The sequence below is a fragment of the Phyllobates terribilis genome, unplaced genomic scaffold (genome assembly GCF_046119375.1).
Source record: "Phyllobates terribilis strain yellow unplaced genomic scaffold, ASM4611937v1 Scaffold_7__3_contigs__length_470593459, whole genome shotgun sequence".
Taxonomy (NCBI): Eukaryota; Metazoa; Chordata; class Amphibia; order Anura; family Dendrobatidae; genus Phyllobates; species Phyllobates terribilis.
Genome location: NW_027362767.1, coordinates 185,699,751 through 185,718,543, shown reverse-complemented (window position 1 = coordinate 185,718,543; position 18,793 = coordinate 185,699,751). Strand labels below are relative to the sequence as shown.

Genomic DNA, 18,793 nt, shown 5'->3' with positions numbered 1-18,793 from the left:
CCATACAATGAATACCCTAAAAGCAAAACCCTTCATGAAATTATGAAATTGTGTTTATTCACTGCAACAAAATAAATATAAAAAGGGGCCAAAACGTTTAAAGGGAATCTGTCCCCCCCTGGGACTTTTCACACCGCTAATATGGGTCTGAAAAGTCCCAGGGGGGTGACAGATTTCCTTTAAGACCTGAACATATTGCAGAAAAAATAAAATGTGTCTGAAATATTTTGCTTGGTTGGTAAAGTAAAATAGACTGTTGTATACTGTTTGTTAAAGGGGTTGTCCATCCGTCAAAGAAAAAACTGCAACAGTTTTTTTCCTGTATGTTAAACGGGTTGCCTTTTTAATGCCCCTAATATGCCTAGTAAAATAAAAGAAAATAAGTAGAAAGATAGGGGCGCAATAGCGCTGTTATCCAACAACAACCACGTGGGTAAAAAGAAAATGTGCTCACCTTAATGAGTTGAAATGCACAACTCATGTAAGAATTAGTGACGAAGGGCTGCAGCCAGCACAGAATCCCTAGGGATCTTGTAGGTAGTCTGTAGTAGGATGAAGTAGGTGCTGGTAAAAAATCCGCGCTCCTCCGTAGTGAAGAAATATGACGAGAGATTGTATAATTAAACAATCTTGTGGTTTATTGTTAAAAGCTACGATTACTACGCGTTTCGTGGACGTCCCGTCCACTTCCTCAGGTACATATCGCCGGGGAACGTCATGCTTGGTACGGATGGGTGAGGTTGGTTCGGGAGGTAAGTATGGCTTTCTTTTATTTCATTAGACATTGAACATCATGAAAAAAAGGTTCACAGACTCAGGCCTGGAGCATCACTGCCAGGGGAGCAACGATCGGGGTCCCAGAGGTCACAACCGCGACCATGCCCATGTGAGTGAGGGGCCTGCCGACGCAGGCGCAAACTTCAATTAGATGTGCGTCCTCGGATGCACATTGACCTGAAGTGTATTGCAGGACAGAGACCCGCCGAGTCTATGCCCTGCAATACACGCTGCAGCCAATCAGAGGCCAGCAGCTGACGTCTAAGAGCAGGTGACAGAGGGCGTTCGGCAGTGACACCATGTGCTCCCGATGCTTGCATGCTGAAGTTAGCTCCCGGCTTCAGAAGAGGACACCGTGCGGCGGGGGAGCGGAGGGAAGATGAGTAAAATGTTTTTTTTCCATGCATTAAAGAACAGGGGCAGAACCAGGAACATATATGAGAATGGGGAACATACATACCAGGATAAGGAACATACATATCAGATTGGGTAATATATATTCCAGGATGGGGGATATATATACCAGGATAAGGAACATACATATCAGAATGGGTGATATATATTCCAGGATGGGGGATATATATACCAGGATAAGGAACATACATATCAGAATGGGTGATATATATTCCAGGATGGGGGATATATATACCAGGATAAGGAACATACATATCAGAATGGGTGATATATATTCCAGGATGGGGGATATATATACCAGGATAAGGAACATACATATCAGAATGGGTGATATATATTCCAGGATGGGGGATATATATACCAGGATAAGGAACATACATATCAGAATGGGTGATATATATTCCAGGATGGGGAACATACATACCAGGATAAGGAACATACATATCAGAATGGGTGATATATATTCCACTATGGGGGATATATATATACCAGGATGGGGGATATACATACTAGAACCAGGAACATATGAGAATGGGGAACATACATACCAGGATTGGGTATATATATTCCAGTATGGGGGATATATATACCAGGATGGGGGATATATATACACTAGAACCGGGGACATATATGAGAATGAGGAACATACATACCAGGATAAGGAACATACAAACATACATATCAAAATGGGTGATATATATTCCAGGATGGGGAACACATACAACAGGATGAGGCCCAGGATGGGGAACATATATACCAGGATGGAGGTCATATATAACAGGATTGGACCAGGATGGGGCACATATATACCAGGATGGGGGCAGGATAAGGGACATATATACCATGGTGGGGACAGGATGAGGGACATATATACCAGGGTGGGGCCAGGATGAGGGACATATATACCAGGATGGGGCCAGGATGGGTGACATATATACTAGGATGGGCGACAGGAAGTAGCCAAAGATGGGGGGACATTACTATATAATGGGGCATGGGTGCAACCTGTATGTCCTTGTAGGACTTAGAACGCTATAGGAGACCATACATTTTACCAACATGCGGGGGGGGGGTCCAGGTTCAAATTTTGCATTGGGGCCCATCGGACTCTAGTTACGCCACTGCTCGCTGCAGTGCATGGAGTGTGTTTGGCTCTTTTAGTCCACACTTGTACACCCTTTGAACACTGCCATAAACGCCCTTGTGTAAAAGCTCTTTATTAAAAGTTTTTGCAGGCTGTTAGTGAGTAAAAATATTTTTTCACATCCAGAATCTGCAAAATATCCTGATCATCACATGGAGAAGCTCCTTTTCTGTAATGCGTTATGTACCTATGTGAGCACTACTAGCTGAGTTTAAATTCTTATCTTAAAACATAAATTGCCTTAAAAACGTATTCATACCTCTTGAAGTTTTCCACATTTTTTCACACTACACCCACAAACTTAAATGTATTTTATTAGGATTTTATGTGACACCAACATAAACTAGTACATTTAAGTTTATGGGTGTAACATGAAAAAAATGTGGAAAATTTCACAGGGTATGAAGACTTTTTTAAGCCGCTGGAGCCAAATATTAACGTTATATAACAGGTATTATGTAATGACATTTTGAAACGATTCATACATGTTATAGATATCGTAGAAGAATCATCAGTGTTTCTAGTAAATACTGTACCTGGGATGAGGATGGGGCTTGGTTCTGCCCAGGGCCCGGGTTATAGCAGAAGAAGAGCGTCGTCTTTGTACCGAGGCCCTCATTTTCTGTAAAAAAACAAATACTTTAATTAATATATTTAACCTATAAACAGTTAAGATATACAGTACAGACCAAAAGTTTGGACACACCTTCTCATTTAAAGATTTTTCTGTATTTTCATGACTATGAAAATTGTACATTCACACTGAAGGCATCAAAACTATGAATTATCACATGTGGAATTATATACTTAACAAAAAAGTGTGAAACAACTGAAAATATGTCTTATATTCTAGGTTCTTCACAGTAGCCACCTTTTGCTTTGATGACTGCTTTGCACACTCTTGACATTCTCTTGATGAGCTTCAAGTGGTAGTCTACCCTACCCTGTTTCTCTACCCATGATGTCTATAGAGTTTAGTGGAGATCGACTAGTGCTCATCTCCTCCCTTCCCTAGCCTTAGCCATACACTAGGGAAAGTAAGGGCGAGGCACGTGCGCGGCAATTGGTGAAGAGCCAATATAGGGATGGTAGTTGAGACAGGCTGACACTAGACCAGATTAGGAGGTCTCCCCTCTCCCTTTCCCTAGTGTCTGTGCTCCCTTTCCTTCTTCCGTCTATGTTGCAGTGTCTAGTAACAGAAGCAACCTGCACAGTGTCCCATAACAGAGGCAGCCTGCACAGTGTCTTGTAACAGAGGCAGCCTGCACTGTGTCTAGTAACAGAGGCAGTCTGTACAGTGTCTAGTAGCAGAGGCAGCCTGTACAGTGTCTAGTAGCAGAGGCAGCTTGCACAGTGTTTAGTAACAGAGGCAGCCTGTACAGTGTCTAGTAGCAGAGGCAGCCTGTACAGTGTCTAGTAGCAGAGGCAGCTTGCACAGTGTTTAGTAACAGAGGCAGCCTGTACAGTGTCTAGTAACAGAGGCAGCCTGTACAGTGTCTAGTAGCAGAGGCAGCCTGTACAGTGTCTAGTAATAGAGGCAGCCTGCACAGTGTCTAGTAACAGAGGCAGCCTGTACAGTGTCTAGTAGCAGAGGCAGCCTGTACAGTGTCTAGTAACAGAGGCAGCCTGTACAGTGTCTAGTAACAGAGGCAACTTGCACAATGTCCCATAACAGAGGCAGCCTGCACAGTGTCTAGTAACAGAGGCAGCCTGTACAGTGTCTAGTAACAGAGGCAGCCTGTACAGTGTCTAGTAACAGAGGCAGCCTGTACAGTGTCTAGTAACAGAGGCAGCCTGTACAGTGTCTAGTAACAGAGGCAGCCTGCACAGTGTATAGTAACAGAGGCAGCCTGTACAGTGTCTAGTAACAGAGGCAGCCTGTACAGTGTCTAGTAACAGAGGCAGCCTGTACAGTGTCTAGTAACAGAGGCAGCCTGCACAGTGTCTAGTAACAGAGGCAGCCTGCACAGTGTCTAGTAACAGAGGCAGCCTGTACAGTGTCTAGTAACAGAGGCAGCCTGCACAATGTCTAGTAACAGAAGCAGCCGGCACAGTGTCTAGTAACAGAGGCAGCCTGCACAGTGTCTAGTAACAGAGGCAGCCTGCACAGTGTCTAGTAACAGAGGCAGCCTGCACAATGTCTAGTAACAGAAGCAGCCGGCACAGTGTCTAGTAACAGAGGCAGCCTGTACAGTGTCTAGTAACAGAGGCAGCCTGCACAATGTCTAGTAACAGAAGCAACCTGCACAGTGTCACATAATAGATGCAGCCTGCGCAGTGTCCCATAACAGAGGCAGCCTGCACAGTGTATAGTAACAGAGGCAACCTGCACAGTGTCTAGTAGCAGAGGCAGCCGGCACAGTGTCTAGTAACAGAGGCAGCCTGCACAGTGTCTAGTAGCAGTGGCAGCCTGCACAGTGTCTAGTAACAGAGGCAGCCGGCACAGTGTCTAGTAGGAGAGGCAGCCTGCACAGTGTCTAGTAACAGAGGCAGCCGGCACAGTGTCTAGTAACAGAGGCAGCCGGCACAGTGTCTAGTAACAGAGGCAGCCTGCACCGTGTCCCATAACAGAGGCAGCCAGCACAGTGTCTAGTAACAGAGGCAGCCTATACAGTGTCTAGTAACAGTGGCAGCCTGTACAGTGTCTAGTAGCAGAGGCAGCCTGCATAGTGCCTATTAACAGAGGCAGCCTGTACAGTGTCTAGTAACAGAGGCAGCCTGCACAGTGTCTAGTAACAGAGGCAGCCTGTATAGTGTCTAGTAGCAGAGGCAGCCTGTACAGTGTCTAGTAGCAGAGGCAGCCTGTACAGTGTCTAGTAGCAGAGGCAGCCTGCACAGTGTTTAGTAACAGAGGCAGCCTGTACAGTGTCTAGTAGCAGAGGCAGCCTGTACAGTGTCTAGTAACAGAGGCAGCCTGCACAGTGTTTAGTAACAGAGGCAGCCTGCACAGTGTTTAGTAACAGAGGCAGCCTGTACAGTGTCTAGTAGCAGAGGCAGCCTGTACAGTGTCTAGTAGCAGAGGCAGCCTGCACAGTGTCTAGTAGCAGAGGCAGCCTGCACAGTGTTTAGTAACAGAGGCAGCCTGTACAGTGTCTAGTAGCAGAGGCAGCCTGTACAGTGTCTAGTAGCAGAGGCAGCCTGCACAGTGTCCCATAACAGAGACAGCCTGCACAGTGTCTAGTAACAGAGGCAGCCTGCGCAGTGTCACACAACAGAGGCAGCCGGCACAGTCTATAGTAACAGAGGCAGCCTGTACAGTGTCTAGTAACAGAGGCAGCCTGCACAGAGTCTAGTAACAGAGGCAGCCTGCACAGTGTCTAGTAGCAGAGGCAGCCAGCACAGTGTCTAGTAACAGAGGCAGCCTGCACAGTGTATAGTAACAGAGGCAGCCTGCACAGTGTCTAGTAGCAGAGGCAGCCTGTACAGTGTCTAGTAACAGAAGCAGCCTGCACAGTGTCTAGTAGCAGAGGCAGCCGGCACAGAGTCTAGTAACAGAGGCAGCCGGCACAGTGTCTAGTAACAGAGGCAGCCTGCACAGTGTCTAGTAAAAGAGGCAGCCTGCACTGTGTCTAGTAACAGAGGCAGCCGACACGGAGTCTAGTGACAGAGGCAGCCTGTACAGTGTCTAGTAACAGAGGCAGCCTGTACAGTGTCTAGTAGCAGAGGCAGCATGCACAATGTCTAGTAACAGAGGCAGCCTGCACAGTGTCCCATAACAGAGGCAGCCTGCACAGTGTCTAGTAACAGAGGCAGCCTGCACAGTGTCTAGTAACAGAGGCAGCCTGCACAATGTCTAGTAACAGAAGCAGCCGGCACAGTGTCTAGTAACAGAGGCAGCATGCACAATGTCTAGTAAAAGAGGCAGCCTGCACAGTGTCTAGTAACAGAAGCAACCTGCACAGTGTCCCATAACAGAGGCAGCCTGCGCAGTGTCCCATAACAGAGGCAGCCTGCACAGTGTATAGTAACAGAGGCAGCCTGCACAGTGTATAGTAACAGAGGCAGCCTGCACAGTGTTTTAGTAACAGAGGCAGCCTGTACAGTGTCTAGTAGCAAAGGCAGCCTGTACAGTGTCTAGTAGCAGAGGCAGCCTGCACAGTGTCTAGCAGCAGAGGCAGCCTGCACAGTGTTTAGTAACAGAGGCAGCCTGTACAGTGTCTAGTAGCAGAGGCAGCCTGTACAGTGTCTAGTAACAGAGGCAGCCTGCACAATGTCTAGTAACAGAAGCAGCCGGCACAGTGTCTAGTAACAGAGGCAGCCTGCACAGTGTCTAGTAACAGAGGCAGCCTGCACAGTGTCTAGTAACAGAGGCAGCCTGCACAATGTCTAGTAACAGAAGCAGCCGGCACAGTGTCTAGTAACAGAGGCAGCCTGTACAGTGTCTAGTAACAGAGGCAGCCTGCACAATGTCTAGTAACAGAAGCAGCCGACACAGTGTCTAGTAACAGAGGCAGCCTGCACAGTGTCTAGTAACAGAAGCAACCTGCACAGTGTCACATAATAGATGCAGCCTGCGCAGTGTCCCATAACAGAGGCAGCCTGCACAGTGTATAGTAACAGAGGCAACCTGCACAGTGTCTAGTAGCAGAGGCAGCCGGCACAGTGTCTAGTAACAGAGGCAGCCTGCACAGTGTCTAGTAGCAGTGGCAGCCTGCACAGTGTCTAGTAACAGAGGCAGCCGGCACAGTGTCTAGTAGGAGAGGCAGCCTGCACAGTGTCTAGTAACAGAGGCAGCCGGCACAGTGTCTAGTAACAGAGGCAGCCGGCACAGTGTCTAGTAACAGAGGCAGCCTGCACCGTGTCCCATAACAGAGGCAGCCAGCACAGTGTCTAGTAACAGAGGCAGCCTATACAGTGTCTAGTAACAGTGGCAGCCTGTACAGTGTCTAGTAGCAGAGGCAGCCTGCATAGTGCCTATTAACAGAGGCAGCCTGTACAGTGTCTAGTAACAGAGGCAGCCTGCACAGTGTCTAGTAACAGAGGCAGCCTGTATAGTGTCTAGTAGCAGAGGCAGCCTGTACAGTGTCTAGTAGCAGAGGCAGCCTGTACAGTGTCTAGTAGCAGAGGCAGCCTGCACAGTGTTTAGTAACAGAGGCAGCCTGTACAGTGTCTAGTAGCAGAGGCAGCCTGTACAGTGTCTAGTAACAGAGGCAGCCTGCACAGTGTCTAGTAACAGAGGCAGCCTGCACAGTGTTTAGTAACAGAGGCAGCCTGCACAGTGTTTAGTAACAGAGGCAGCCTGTACAGTGTCTAGTAGCAGAGGCAGCCTGTACAGTGTCTAGTAGCAGAGGCAGCCTGCACAGTGTCTAGTAGCAGAGGCAGCCTGCACAGTGTTTAGTAACAGAGGCAGCCTGTACAGTGTCTAGTAGCAGAGGCAGCCTGTACAGTGTCTAGTAGCAGAGGCAGCCTGCACAGTATCCCATAACAGAGACAGCCTGCACAGTGTCTAGTAACAGAGGCAGCCTGCGCAGTGTCACACAACAGAGGCAGCCGGCACAGTCTATAGTAACAGAGGCAGCCTGTACAGTGTCTAGTAACAGAGGCAGCCTGCACAGAGTCTAGTAACAGAGGCAGCCTGCACAGTGTCTAGTAGCAGAGGCAGCCAGCACAGTGTCTAGTAACAGAGGCAGCCTGCACAGTGTATAGTAACAGAGGCAGCCTGCACAGTGTCTAGTAGCAGAGGCAGCCTGTACAGTGTCTAGTAACAGAAGCAGCCTGCACAGTGTCTAGTAGCAGAGGCAGCCGGCACAGAGTCTAGTAACAGAGGCAGCCGGCACAGTGTCTAGTAACAGAGGCAGCCTGCACAGTGTCTAGTAAAAGAGGCAGCCTGCACTGTGTCTAGTAACAGAGGCAGCCGACACGGAGTCTAGTGACAGAGGCAGCCTGTACAGTGTCTAGTAACAGAGGCAGCCTGTACAGTGTCTAGTAGCAGAGGCAGCATGCACAATGTCTAGTAACAGAGGCAGCCTGCACAGTGTCCCATAACAGAGGCAGCCTGCACAGTGTCTAGTAACAGAGGCAGCCTGCACAGTGTCTAGTAACAGAGGCAGCCTGCACAATGTCTAGTAACAGAAGCAGCCGGCACAGTGTCTAGTAACAGAGGCAGCATGCACAATGTCTAGTAAAAGAGGCAGCCTGCACAGTGTCTAGTAACAGAAGCAACCTGCACAGTGTCCCATAACAGAGGCAGCCTGCGCAGTGTCCCATAACAGAGGCAGCCTGCACAGTGTATAGTAACAGAGGCAGCCTGCACAGTGTCTAGTAACAGAGGCAGCCTGCACCGTGTCCCATAACAGAGGCAGCCAGCACAGTGTCTAGTAACAGAGGCAGCCTATACAGTGTCTAGTAACAGTGGCAGCCTGTACAGTGTCTAGTAGCAGAGGCAGCCTGCATAGTGCCTATTAACAGAGGCAGCCTGTACAGTGTCTAGTAACAGAGGCAGCCTGCACAGTGTCTAGTAACAGAGGCAGCCTGTATAGTGTCTAGTAGCAGAGGCAGCCTGTACAGTGTCTAGTAGCAGAGGCAGCCTGTACAGTGTCTAGTAGCAGAGGCAGCCTGCACAGTGTTTAGTAACAGAGGCAGCCTGTACAGTGTCTAGTAGCAGAGGCAGCCTGTACAATGTCTAGTAACAGAGGCAGCCTGCACAGTGTCTAGTAACAGAGGCAGCCTGCACAGTGTTTAGTAACAGAGGCAGCCTGCACAGTGTTTAGTAACAGAGGCAGCCTGTACAGTGTCTAGTAGCAGAGGCAGCCTGTACAGTGTCTAGTAGCAGAGGCAGCCTGCACAGTGTCTAGTAGCAGAGGCAGCCTGCACAGTGTTTAGTAACAGAGGCAGCCTGTACAGTGTCTAGTAGCAGAGGCAGCCTGTACAGTGTCTAGTAGCAGAGGCAGCCTGCACAGTATCCCATAACAGAGACAGCCTGCACAGTGTCTAGTAACAGAGGCAGCCTGCGCAGTGTCACACAACAGAGGCAGCCGGCACAGTCTATAGTAACAGAGGCAGCCTGTACAGTGTCTAGTAGCAGAGGCAGCCTGCACAGTGTTTAGTAACAGAGGCAGCCTGTACAGTGTCTAGTAGCAGAGGCAGCCTGTACAGTGTCTAGTAACAGAGGCAGCCTGCACAGTGTCTAGTAACAGAGGCAGCCTGCACAGTGTTTAGTAACAGAGGCAGCCTGCACAGTGTTTAGTAACAGAGGCAGCCTGTACAGTGTCTAGTAGCAGAGGCAGCCTGTACAGTGTCTAGTAACAGAGGCAGCCTGCACAGAGTCTAGTAACAGAGGCAGCCTGCACAGTGTCTAGTAGCAGAGGCAGCCAGCACAGTGTCTAGTAACAGAGGCAGCCTGCACAGTGTATAGTAACAGAGGCAGCCTGCACAGTGTCTAGTAGCAGAGGCAGCCTGTACAGTGTCTAGTAACAGAAGCAGCCTGCACAGTGTCTAGTAGCAGAGGCAGCCGGCACAGAGTCTAGTAACAGAGGCAGCCGGCACAGTGTCTAGTAACAGAGGCAGCCTGCACAGTGTCTAGTAAAAGAGGCAGCCTGCACTGTGTCTAGTAACAGAGGCAGCCGACACGGAGTCTAGTGACAGAGGCAGCCTGTACAGTGTCTAGTAACAGAGGCAGCCTGTACAGTGTCTAGTAGCAGAGGCAGCATGCACAATGTCTAGTAACAGAGGCAGCCTGCACAGTGTCCCATAACAGAGGCAGCCTGCACAGTGTCTAGTAACAGAGGCAGCCTGCACAGTGTCTAGTAACAGAGGCAGCCTGCACAATGTCTAGTAACAGAAGCAGCCGGCACAGTGTCTAGTAACAGAGGCAGCATGCACAATGTCTAGTAAAAGAGGCAGCCTGCACAGTGTCTAGTAACAGAAGCAACCTGCACAGTGTCCCATAACAGAGGCAGCCTGCGCAGTGTCCCATAACAGAGGCAGCCTGCACAGTGTATAGTAACAGAGGCAGCCTGCACAGTGTATAGTAACAGAGGCAGCCTGCACAGTGTTTTAGTAACAGAGGCAGCCTGTACAGTGTCTAGTAGCAAAGGCAGCCTGTACAGTGTCTAGTAGCAGAGGCAGCCTGCACAGTGTCTAGCAGCAGAGGCAGCCTGCACAGTGTTTAGTAACAGAGGCAGCCTGTACAGTGTCTAGTAGCAGAGGCAGCCTGTACAGTGTCTAGTAACAGAGGCAGCCTGCACAATGTCTAGTAACAGAAGCAGCCGGCACAGTGTCTAGTAACAGAGGCAGCCTGCACAGTGTCTAGTAACAGAGGCAGCCTGCACAGTGTCTAGTAACAGAGGCAGCCTGCACAATGTCTAGTAACAGAAGCAGCCGGCACAGTGTCTAGTAACAGAGGCAGCCTGTACAGTGTCTAGTAACAGAGGCAGCCTGCACAATGTCTAGTAACAGAAGCAGCCGACACAGTGTCTAGTAACAGAGGCAGCCTGCACAGTGTCTAGTAACAGAAGCAACCTGCACAGTGTCACATAATAGATGCAGCCTGCGCAGTGTCCCATAACAGAGGCAGCCTGCACAGTGTATAGTAACAGAGGCAACCTGCACAGTGTCTAGTAGCAGAGGCAGCCGGCACAGTGTCTAGTAACAGAGGCAGCCTGCACAGTGTCTAGTAGCAGTGGCAGCCTGCACAGTGTCTAGTAACAGAGGCAGCCGGCACAGTGTCTAGTAGGAGAGGCAGCCTGCACAGTGTCTAGTAACAGAGGCAGCCGGCACAGTGTCTAGTAACAGAGGCAGCCGGCACAGTGTCTAGTAACAGAGGCAGCCTGCACCGTGTCCCATAACAGAGGCAGCCAGCACAGTGTCTAGTAACAGAGGCAGCCTATACAGTGTCTAGTAACAGTGGCAGCCTGTACAGTGTCTAGTAGCAGAGGCAGCCTGCATAGTGCCTATTAACAGAGGCAGCCTGTACAGTGTCTAGTAACAGAGGCAGCCTGCACAGTGTCTAGTAACAGAGGCAGCCTGTATAGTGTCTAGTAGCAGAGGCAGCCTGTACAGTGTCTAGTAGCAGAGGCAGCCTGTACAGTGTCTAGTAGCAGAGGCAGCCTGCACAGTGTTTAGTAACAGAGGCAGCCTGTACAGTGTCTAGTAGCAGAGGCAGCCTGTACAGTGTCTAGTAACAGAGGCAGCCTGCACAGTGTCTAGTAACAGAGGCAGCCTGCACAGTGTTTAGTAACAGAGGCAGCCTGCACAGTGTTTAGTAACAGAGGCAGCCTGTACAGTGTCTAGTAGCAGAGGCAGCCTGTACAGTGTCTAGTAGCAGAGGCAGCCTGCACAGTGTCTAGTAGCAGAGGCAGCCTGCACAGTGTTTAGTAACAGAGGCAGCCTGTACAGTGTCTAGTAGCAGAGGCAGCCTGTACAGTGTCTAGTAGCAGAGGCAGCCTGCACAGTATCCCATAACAGAGACAGCCTGCACAGTGTCTAGTAACAGAGGCAGCCTGCGCAGTGTCACACAACAGAGGCAGCCGGCACAGTCTATAGTAACAGAGGCAGCCTGTACAGTGTCTAGTAACAGAGGCAGCCTGCACAGAGTCTAGTAACAGAGGCAGCCTGCACAGTGTCTAGTAGCAGAGGCAGCCAGCACAGTGTCTAGTAACAGAGGCAGCCTGCACAGTGTATAGTAACAGAGGCAGCCTGCACAGTGTCTAGTAGCAGAGGCAGCCTGTACAGTGTCTAGTAACAGAAGCAGCCTGCACAGTGTCTAGTAGCAGAGGCAGCCGGCACAGAGTCTAGTAACAGAGGCAGCCGGCACAGTGTCTAGTAACAGAGGCAGCCTGCACAGTGTCTAGTAAAAGAGGCAGCCTGCACTGTGTCTAGTAACAGAGGCAGCCGACACGGAGTCTAGTGACAGAGGCAGCCTGTACAGTGTCTAGTAACAGAGGCAGCCTGTACAGTGTCTAGTAGCAGAGGCAGCATGCACAATGTCTAGTAACAGAGGCAGCCTGCACAGTGTCCCATAACAGAGGCAGCCTGCACAGTGTCTAGTAACAGAGGCAGCCTGCACAGTGTCTAGTAACAGAGGAAGCCTGCACAATGTCTAGTAACAGAAGCAGCCGGCACAGTGTCTAGTAACAGAGGCAGCATGCACAATGTCTAGTAAAAGAGGCAGCCTGCACAGTGTCTAGTAACAGAAGCAACCTGCACAGTGTCCCATAACAGAGGCAGCCTGCGCAGTGTCCCATAACAGAGGCAGCCTGCACAGTGTATAGTAACAGAGGCAGCCTGCACAGTGTATAGTAACAGAGGCAGCCTGCACAGTGTTTTAGTAACAGAGGCAGCCTGTACAGTGTCTAGTAGCAAAGGCAGCCTGTACAGTGTCTAGTAGCAGAGGCAGCCTGCACAGTGTTTAGTAACAGAGGCAGCCTGTACAGTGTCTAGTAGCAGAGGCAGCCTGTACAGTGTCTAGTAGCAGAGGCAGCCTGCACAGTGTCCCATAACAGAGACAGCCTGCACAGTGTCTAGTAACAGAGGCAGCCTGCGCAGTGTCACACAACAGAGGCAGCCTGCACAGTCTATAGTAACAGAGGCAGCCTGTACAGTGTCTAGTAACAGAGGCAGCCTGCACAGAGTCTAGTAACAGAGGCAGCCTGCACAGTGTCTAGTATCAGAGGCAGCCAGCACAGTGTCTAGTAACAGAGGCAGCCTGCACAGTGTCTAGTAACAGAGGCAGCCTGTACAGTGTCTAGTAACAGAAGCAGCCTGCACAGTGTCTAGTAACAGAGGCAGCCTGGGCAGTGTCCCACAACAGAGGCAGCCTGCACAGTGTATAGTAACAGAGGCAGCCTGCACAGTGTCTAGTAGCAGAGGCAGCCTGTACAGTGTCTAGTAACAGAAGCAGCCTGCACAGTGTCTAGTAGCAGAGGCAGCCGGCACAGAGTCTAGTAACAGAGGCAGCCGGCACAGTGTCTAGTAACAGAGGCAGCCTGCACAGTGTCTAGTAAAAGAGGCAGCCTGCACTGTGTCTAGTAACAGAGACAGCCGGCACAGAGTCTAGTAACAGAGGCAGCCTGCACAGTGTCTAGTGACAGAGGCAGCCTGTACAGTGTCTAGTAACAGAGGCAGCCTGTACAGTGTCTAGTAGCAGAGGCAGCATGCACAATGTCTAGTAACAGAGGCAGCCTGCACAGTGTCCCATAACAGAGGCAGCCTGCACAGTGTCTAGTAACAGAGGCAGCCTGCACAGTGTATAGTAACAGAGGCAGCCTGTACAGTGTCTAGTAACAGAGGCAGCCTGCACAATGTCTAGTAACAGAAGCAGCCGGCACAGTGTCTAGTAACAGAGGCAGCATGCTCAATGTCTAGTAAAAGAGGCAGCCTGCACAGTGTCTAGTAACAGAAGCAACCTGCACAGTGTCCCATAACAGAGGCAGCCTGCGCAGTGTCCCATAACAGAGGCAGCCTGCACAGTGTATAGTAACAGAGGCAGCCTGCACAGTGTCTAGTAGCAGAGGCAGCCGGCACAGTGTCTAGTAACAGAGGCAGCCTGCACACTGTCTAGTAACAGAGGCAGCCTGCACAGTGTCTAGTAGCAGTGGCAGCCTGCACAGTGTCTAGTAACAGAGGCAGCCGGCACAGTGTCTAGTAACAGAGGCAGCCGGCACAGTGTCTAGTAGGAGAGGCAGCCTGCACAGTGTCTAGTAACAGAGGCAGCCGGCACAGTATCTAGTAGGAGAGGCAGCCTGCACAGTGTCTAGTAACAGAGGCAGCCGACACAGTGTCTAGTAACAGAGGCAGCCGGCACAGTGTCTAGTAACAGAGGCAGCCTGCACCGTGTCCCATAACAGAGACAGCCAGCACAGTGTCTAGTAACAGAGGCAGCCTATACAGTGTCTAGTAACAGTGGCAGCCTGCACAGTGTCTAGTAGCAGAGGCAGCCTGCATAGTGCCTATTAACAGAGGCAGCCTGTACAGTGTCTAGTAACAGAGGCAGCCTGCACAGTGTCTAGTAACAGAGGCAGCCTGCACAGTGTCTAGTAACAGAGGCAGCCGGCACAGTGTCTAGTAACAGAGGCAGCCGGCACAGTGTCTAGTAACAGAGGCAGCCTGTACAGTGTCTAGTAACAGTGGCAGACTGTACAGTGTCTAGTAACAGAGGCAGCCGGCACAGTGTCTAGTAACAGAGGCAGCCTGTACAGTGTCTAGTAACAGAGGCAGCCGGCACAGTGTCTAGTAACAGAGGCAGCCTGCACAGTGTCTAGTAACAGAGGCAGCCTGCACAGTGTCTAGTAACAGAGGCAGCCTATACAGTGTCTAGTAACAGAGGCAGCCTGCACAGTGTCTAGTAACAGAGGCAGCCGGCACAGTGTCTAGTAGCAGAGGCAGCCTGTACAGTGTCTAGTAACAGAGGCAGCCTGCACAGTGTCTAGTAACAGAGGCAGCCTGCACAGTGTCTAGTAACAGAGGCAGCCGGCACAGTGTCTAGTAACAGAGGCAGCCTGTACAGTGTCTAGTAACAGTGGCAGCCTGTACAGTGTCTAGTAACAGAGGCAGCCGGCACAGTGTCTAGTAACAGAGGCAGCCTGTACAGTGTCTAGTAACAGAGGCAGCTGGCACAGTGTCTAGTAGCAGAGGCAGCTGGCACAGTGTCTAGTAAAAGAGGCAGTCGGCACAGAGTCTAGTAACAGAGGCAGCCTGTACAGTGTCTAGTAACAGAGGCAGCCTGCACAGTGTCTAGTAACAGAGGCAGCCGGCACAGTGTCTAGTAACAGAGGCAGCCGGCACAGTGTCTAGTAACAGAGGCAGCCAGCACAGTGTCCCATAACAGAGGCAGCCTGCGCAGTGTCCCATAATAGAGGCAACCTGCACAGTGTCTAGTAACAGAGGCAGCATGCACAATGTCTAGTAAAAGAGGTAGCCGCACAGTGTCCCATAATGAAGGCATCCTGCATAGTGTCTAGTAACAGAGGCAGCCGGCACAGTGTCTAGTGTGGCACCCCAGGGGTCTGGTTGCCACAGTAATAGAAATATTATGTGTGAGAGCAAGTGGGAGGTTTCTCTGGTCAGGAGCCCTAAGCATGCAACACCGCCCGCCCAGACCTGGGAGGGGAGGAATCTGCCCTTATAAACTGGGTCTGGGGCGGGATTAGGATAGTCAGAGCCTGGAGAGGGAAAGTGACAGCAGGAGCTCTGTAGGAGCAGGAGTGAGTGCCAGAGGCTGGAAGCTAGATAGCTCGCCTTGGCTGAAGACACTAAACCCGGACACGGAGTCCGAGGCTGTGGGGACATCCAGGTCCAGCAGCAGAATCCAACCGGCAGGGGATTCCATGTCCTCTGGCCATAGAAGCCTGGAGGCACGGTCACAAGCAAGGGACCAGCACCGCCATCGTGGAGCGGAGGCTAACAGAAGGCCCCAAGTCACCGGCAATACGGGTGAGCACCACACGGTATACTCAGGGACGTGGGCTACTTCTACCCGCATAGAGCAAGGTAGCCAGGAAAGAGTGCAGATAGACGGGGAGGCCTACAACTCCACCTGGCCAGGGGGAGATCCTGCTTGCTCACAGACTGACCAGGCCCCTACTGCTAACCAGTACTCCCGGGAGGGTCTGCTTCATAATACCAGTAAAGACCCTGAACTGCACTGCACGGACTCCGAGTTATTACTGCTGCGCTCGTGCACCATCACTCCCATCATCCACACTAACTGCCCTGAGGCTATACTCCTCCCGTGGGGAGTCATCCCATTCTAAGCTGCACACATAATATCAGCCTCAGCGGTCTGCCCTGCAGCGGCGGTCCCCACTGACCGCAATCCACGGGTGGCGTAGTCGGACAATTATCACAATACTAAAACTGCCACTGAATTGACCACCCTGGGCACGGACCTGGTCATAGCCACGGAGACTACAACCCCCAGCGATCCGGCTCCGGGTATTCCCTGCTCAACACAAGCCCAGGGGGCGCGTCAACTTTTGGCGTAGTCGGCAGGATTCAAACCAGCCCGCCACCAACGGGTATTGCGTGCCTGAAAAAAAAAGACTTTTGCACTTACCTGAGAGAAGTTTCCCGCGTCCGGAGTCGTTTCCCGCCATCGGACGCCATCTTGGGTCGTTTCCCGCCATCTTCTGCCGTCTTCCCGCCATCCGCAGCCGCTTCCCGCCTTCGGACGCCATCTTCGGGACGCCGCACGGAAAGAAGGGGGGCGTGGACGCCGAAAGCGCGCGAGATCCGAAGCTCCGCCCCACGCTTCGACGCTGCGTAAGGTCCTGGAAGGGAGGAAGAGCGACGCTGACGTCACAGGAGCGCGACGCCAGGTCCTCGACCCCGACGATCGACTGCGGAGCCGCGGCCTACGGAAGAAGAGCATCGCAAGGTAGGCCACGGTCCACTAGGGGGGAAGGAGGATGTCGGATACTGAGGGGAGCTCCACCGCCACACCGGCCGCCAGCGCAACCGCTGCTGCGGTCATGCCATTCACCATGCCCTATATCCCGGGGGCAACCTGGCTACCCCAGTACTCAGGGGAGTCACATACCCTAAGTGACTTTAGGGAAAGACTGGATAGCCTCTTCCAGGTATACCCCTTCACGGAAGAGCAAAAGGTGAGCATCCTGGTGGCCCAATTAATCGGGGCAGCCCAAAGGGGGGTAAAGTCCTGGCCACCTAGGAAGAAGAGGACTGTCAGAGAAATACTAGCCCGGCTGAAAGACACATTTGATACCCGAACCTCAGCCGAAATAAAGCTCAGATTTCACGGGTGCAAACAACGGGCACATGAAAGTATAAGAGACTATGCTCTAAACCTACAAGAGGCCCTGAGAGCCATTAAGCAGGCAGACCCTGACAGCGTGGGGAATGAAGACAAGCTGTTGACCGAACAATTTATTGAGGGTCTACTGTGCAATGCCCACCGAACCCAGTTGCGGGCAATGGCCTTACAGGACCCTGACCTGGACTTTGCACAGTTCAAGGACAGAGCCATCCGGGTGCTCCGAGAACCGGCACCAGGTGGCGCTGTGACCCACAGGCGCCCTGCTATTACTTATCACCAGGACGCGGCGCCCTTGTCTGCAGGGCCTGTGGGAGCTGATGCGCAGGCTTTGAACAATAACCCGGCTACAGACCTGCACCATCAGGTCCAAGAGCTGACTAAGAGCGTTGCTAACCAGAACTGTGCAGTCTTTACAGGTCTCTTCTCCAGGAAAGATCCAGCTGGCATCCGGACCGGAGGACGTCCCGTGGCACCGACTGAGGAGGACCCCACTGGCCAGAGGAAGACCCAGCGACCGATACAATGAGGACGGACAACCCATCTGCCGCCGCTGCAATCAACCCGGACATATGGCAAGGTACTGTCATTTAAACGGGCACAACCTGGGGTAGAGGGCCAACCCCCTGGCATAAGATCATCAGGCCCATCGAACTGGCGTGATAAATACGTAGGGGGAAGTCCGGTCTTGCCTGTGGCACTGGATGGCATTCCTATGAGTGCCCTACTAGACACTGGGTCACAGGTGACTACCATCCCGTACGTGCTCTTCAAGCGGTACTGGAATGACTCGGACATAACCCGCTACCCAGATGACGACCTGAGCATCATCGCCAGCAATGGTCAGCCCGTGCCACAGACAGGATTTAAAGAGGTGACCATCAAGGTCGGTAAAGTTGAACTGCCGGCACAAGGACTGATCATTGTGGACATTGACCGTCGCGAGAGTCACCCAAAAATAACCCTAGGTACTAACGTAATCGAAAACTGTCTTGCAGAGGTGATTCTTATTTTGCAACAGGTTGCCAAGAACGCCAGTTCCAGCCAGCAGTGTGTCCTCCAAAAAGAGATCCGGGCACTGATGAAGCGGCAACAAGTGGAACTATCTGGTGGTGAGATAGGTAGCGTGAGAATGTGTGACCCGTTCCCTATTGCCATGCCCCCGAAAAGTGAGATGATCATTTGGTGCCGGGCAGCTATTGGTCTAAGAGGTAGAGACTACCAAGCAATGGTAGAGCCCATCTACTCCGACAGTAGACCCACCATTTTGACAGCACGGGGGGTGGTCGATGTACGCCATGGGAGGGTGCCCGTCAGCATCATAAATATCGGGGAGAGAGAAGTATACCTGCCCCGGTATGCCACGCTAGCCAAATTGTTCACCATCAACCAGAACTCTGCACAGGCCGTGGAACCCTTGCCTCCATCTCAACCAGAGGAAGGTAACGGCTCTAAGAAACCAATGGAGGACTGGTGTCAGCAACTGCATTTGGGTACTGACTCCACTCCCTCACACCAAAAACAGGGAGTCTATCTGGTGGTTCAAGAGTACGAGAGAGTGTTTAGTAAACACCCGCTGGACTTCGGGCGAGTAAAGGGGGTAGAACATCACATCCCCACGGGAGACCATCCTCCCATAAAGGAGAGATACCGACCTGTACCCCCTGCACACTATCAACACGCCAAGGGGATGCTAAAAGACATGAAGGAGGCTGGGGTAATTAGGGACAGCTGTAGCCCCTGGGGAG

At 51.4% G+C, this 18,793-nt stretch overlaps 1 protein-coding gene across 1 annotated transcript in view; it reads right to left on the bottom strand.

The window, feature by feature from the left end:
* LOC141154118 (uncharacterized) overlaps positions 1–18,793 on the bottom strand; it is a 264,105-nt gene that overhangs the window by 116,200 nt on the left and 129,112 nt on the right. Inside the window, exon 2 of the mRNA XM_073639591.1 lies at positions 2,872–2,957. Coding sequence (XP_073495692.1) covers positions 2,872–2,957 — 86 coding nt within the window. The remainder of the gene's footprint in view (positions 1–2,871; positions 2,958–18,793) is intronic.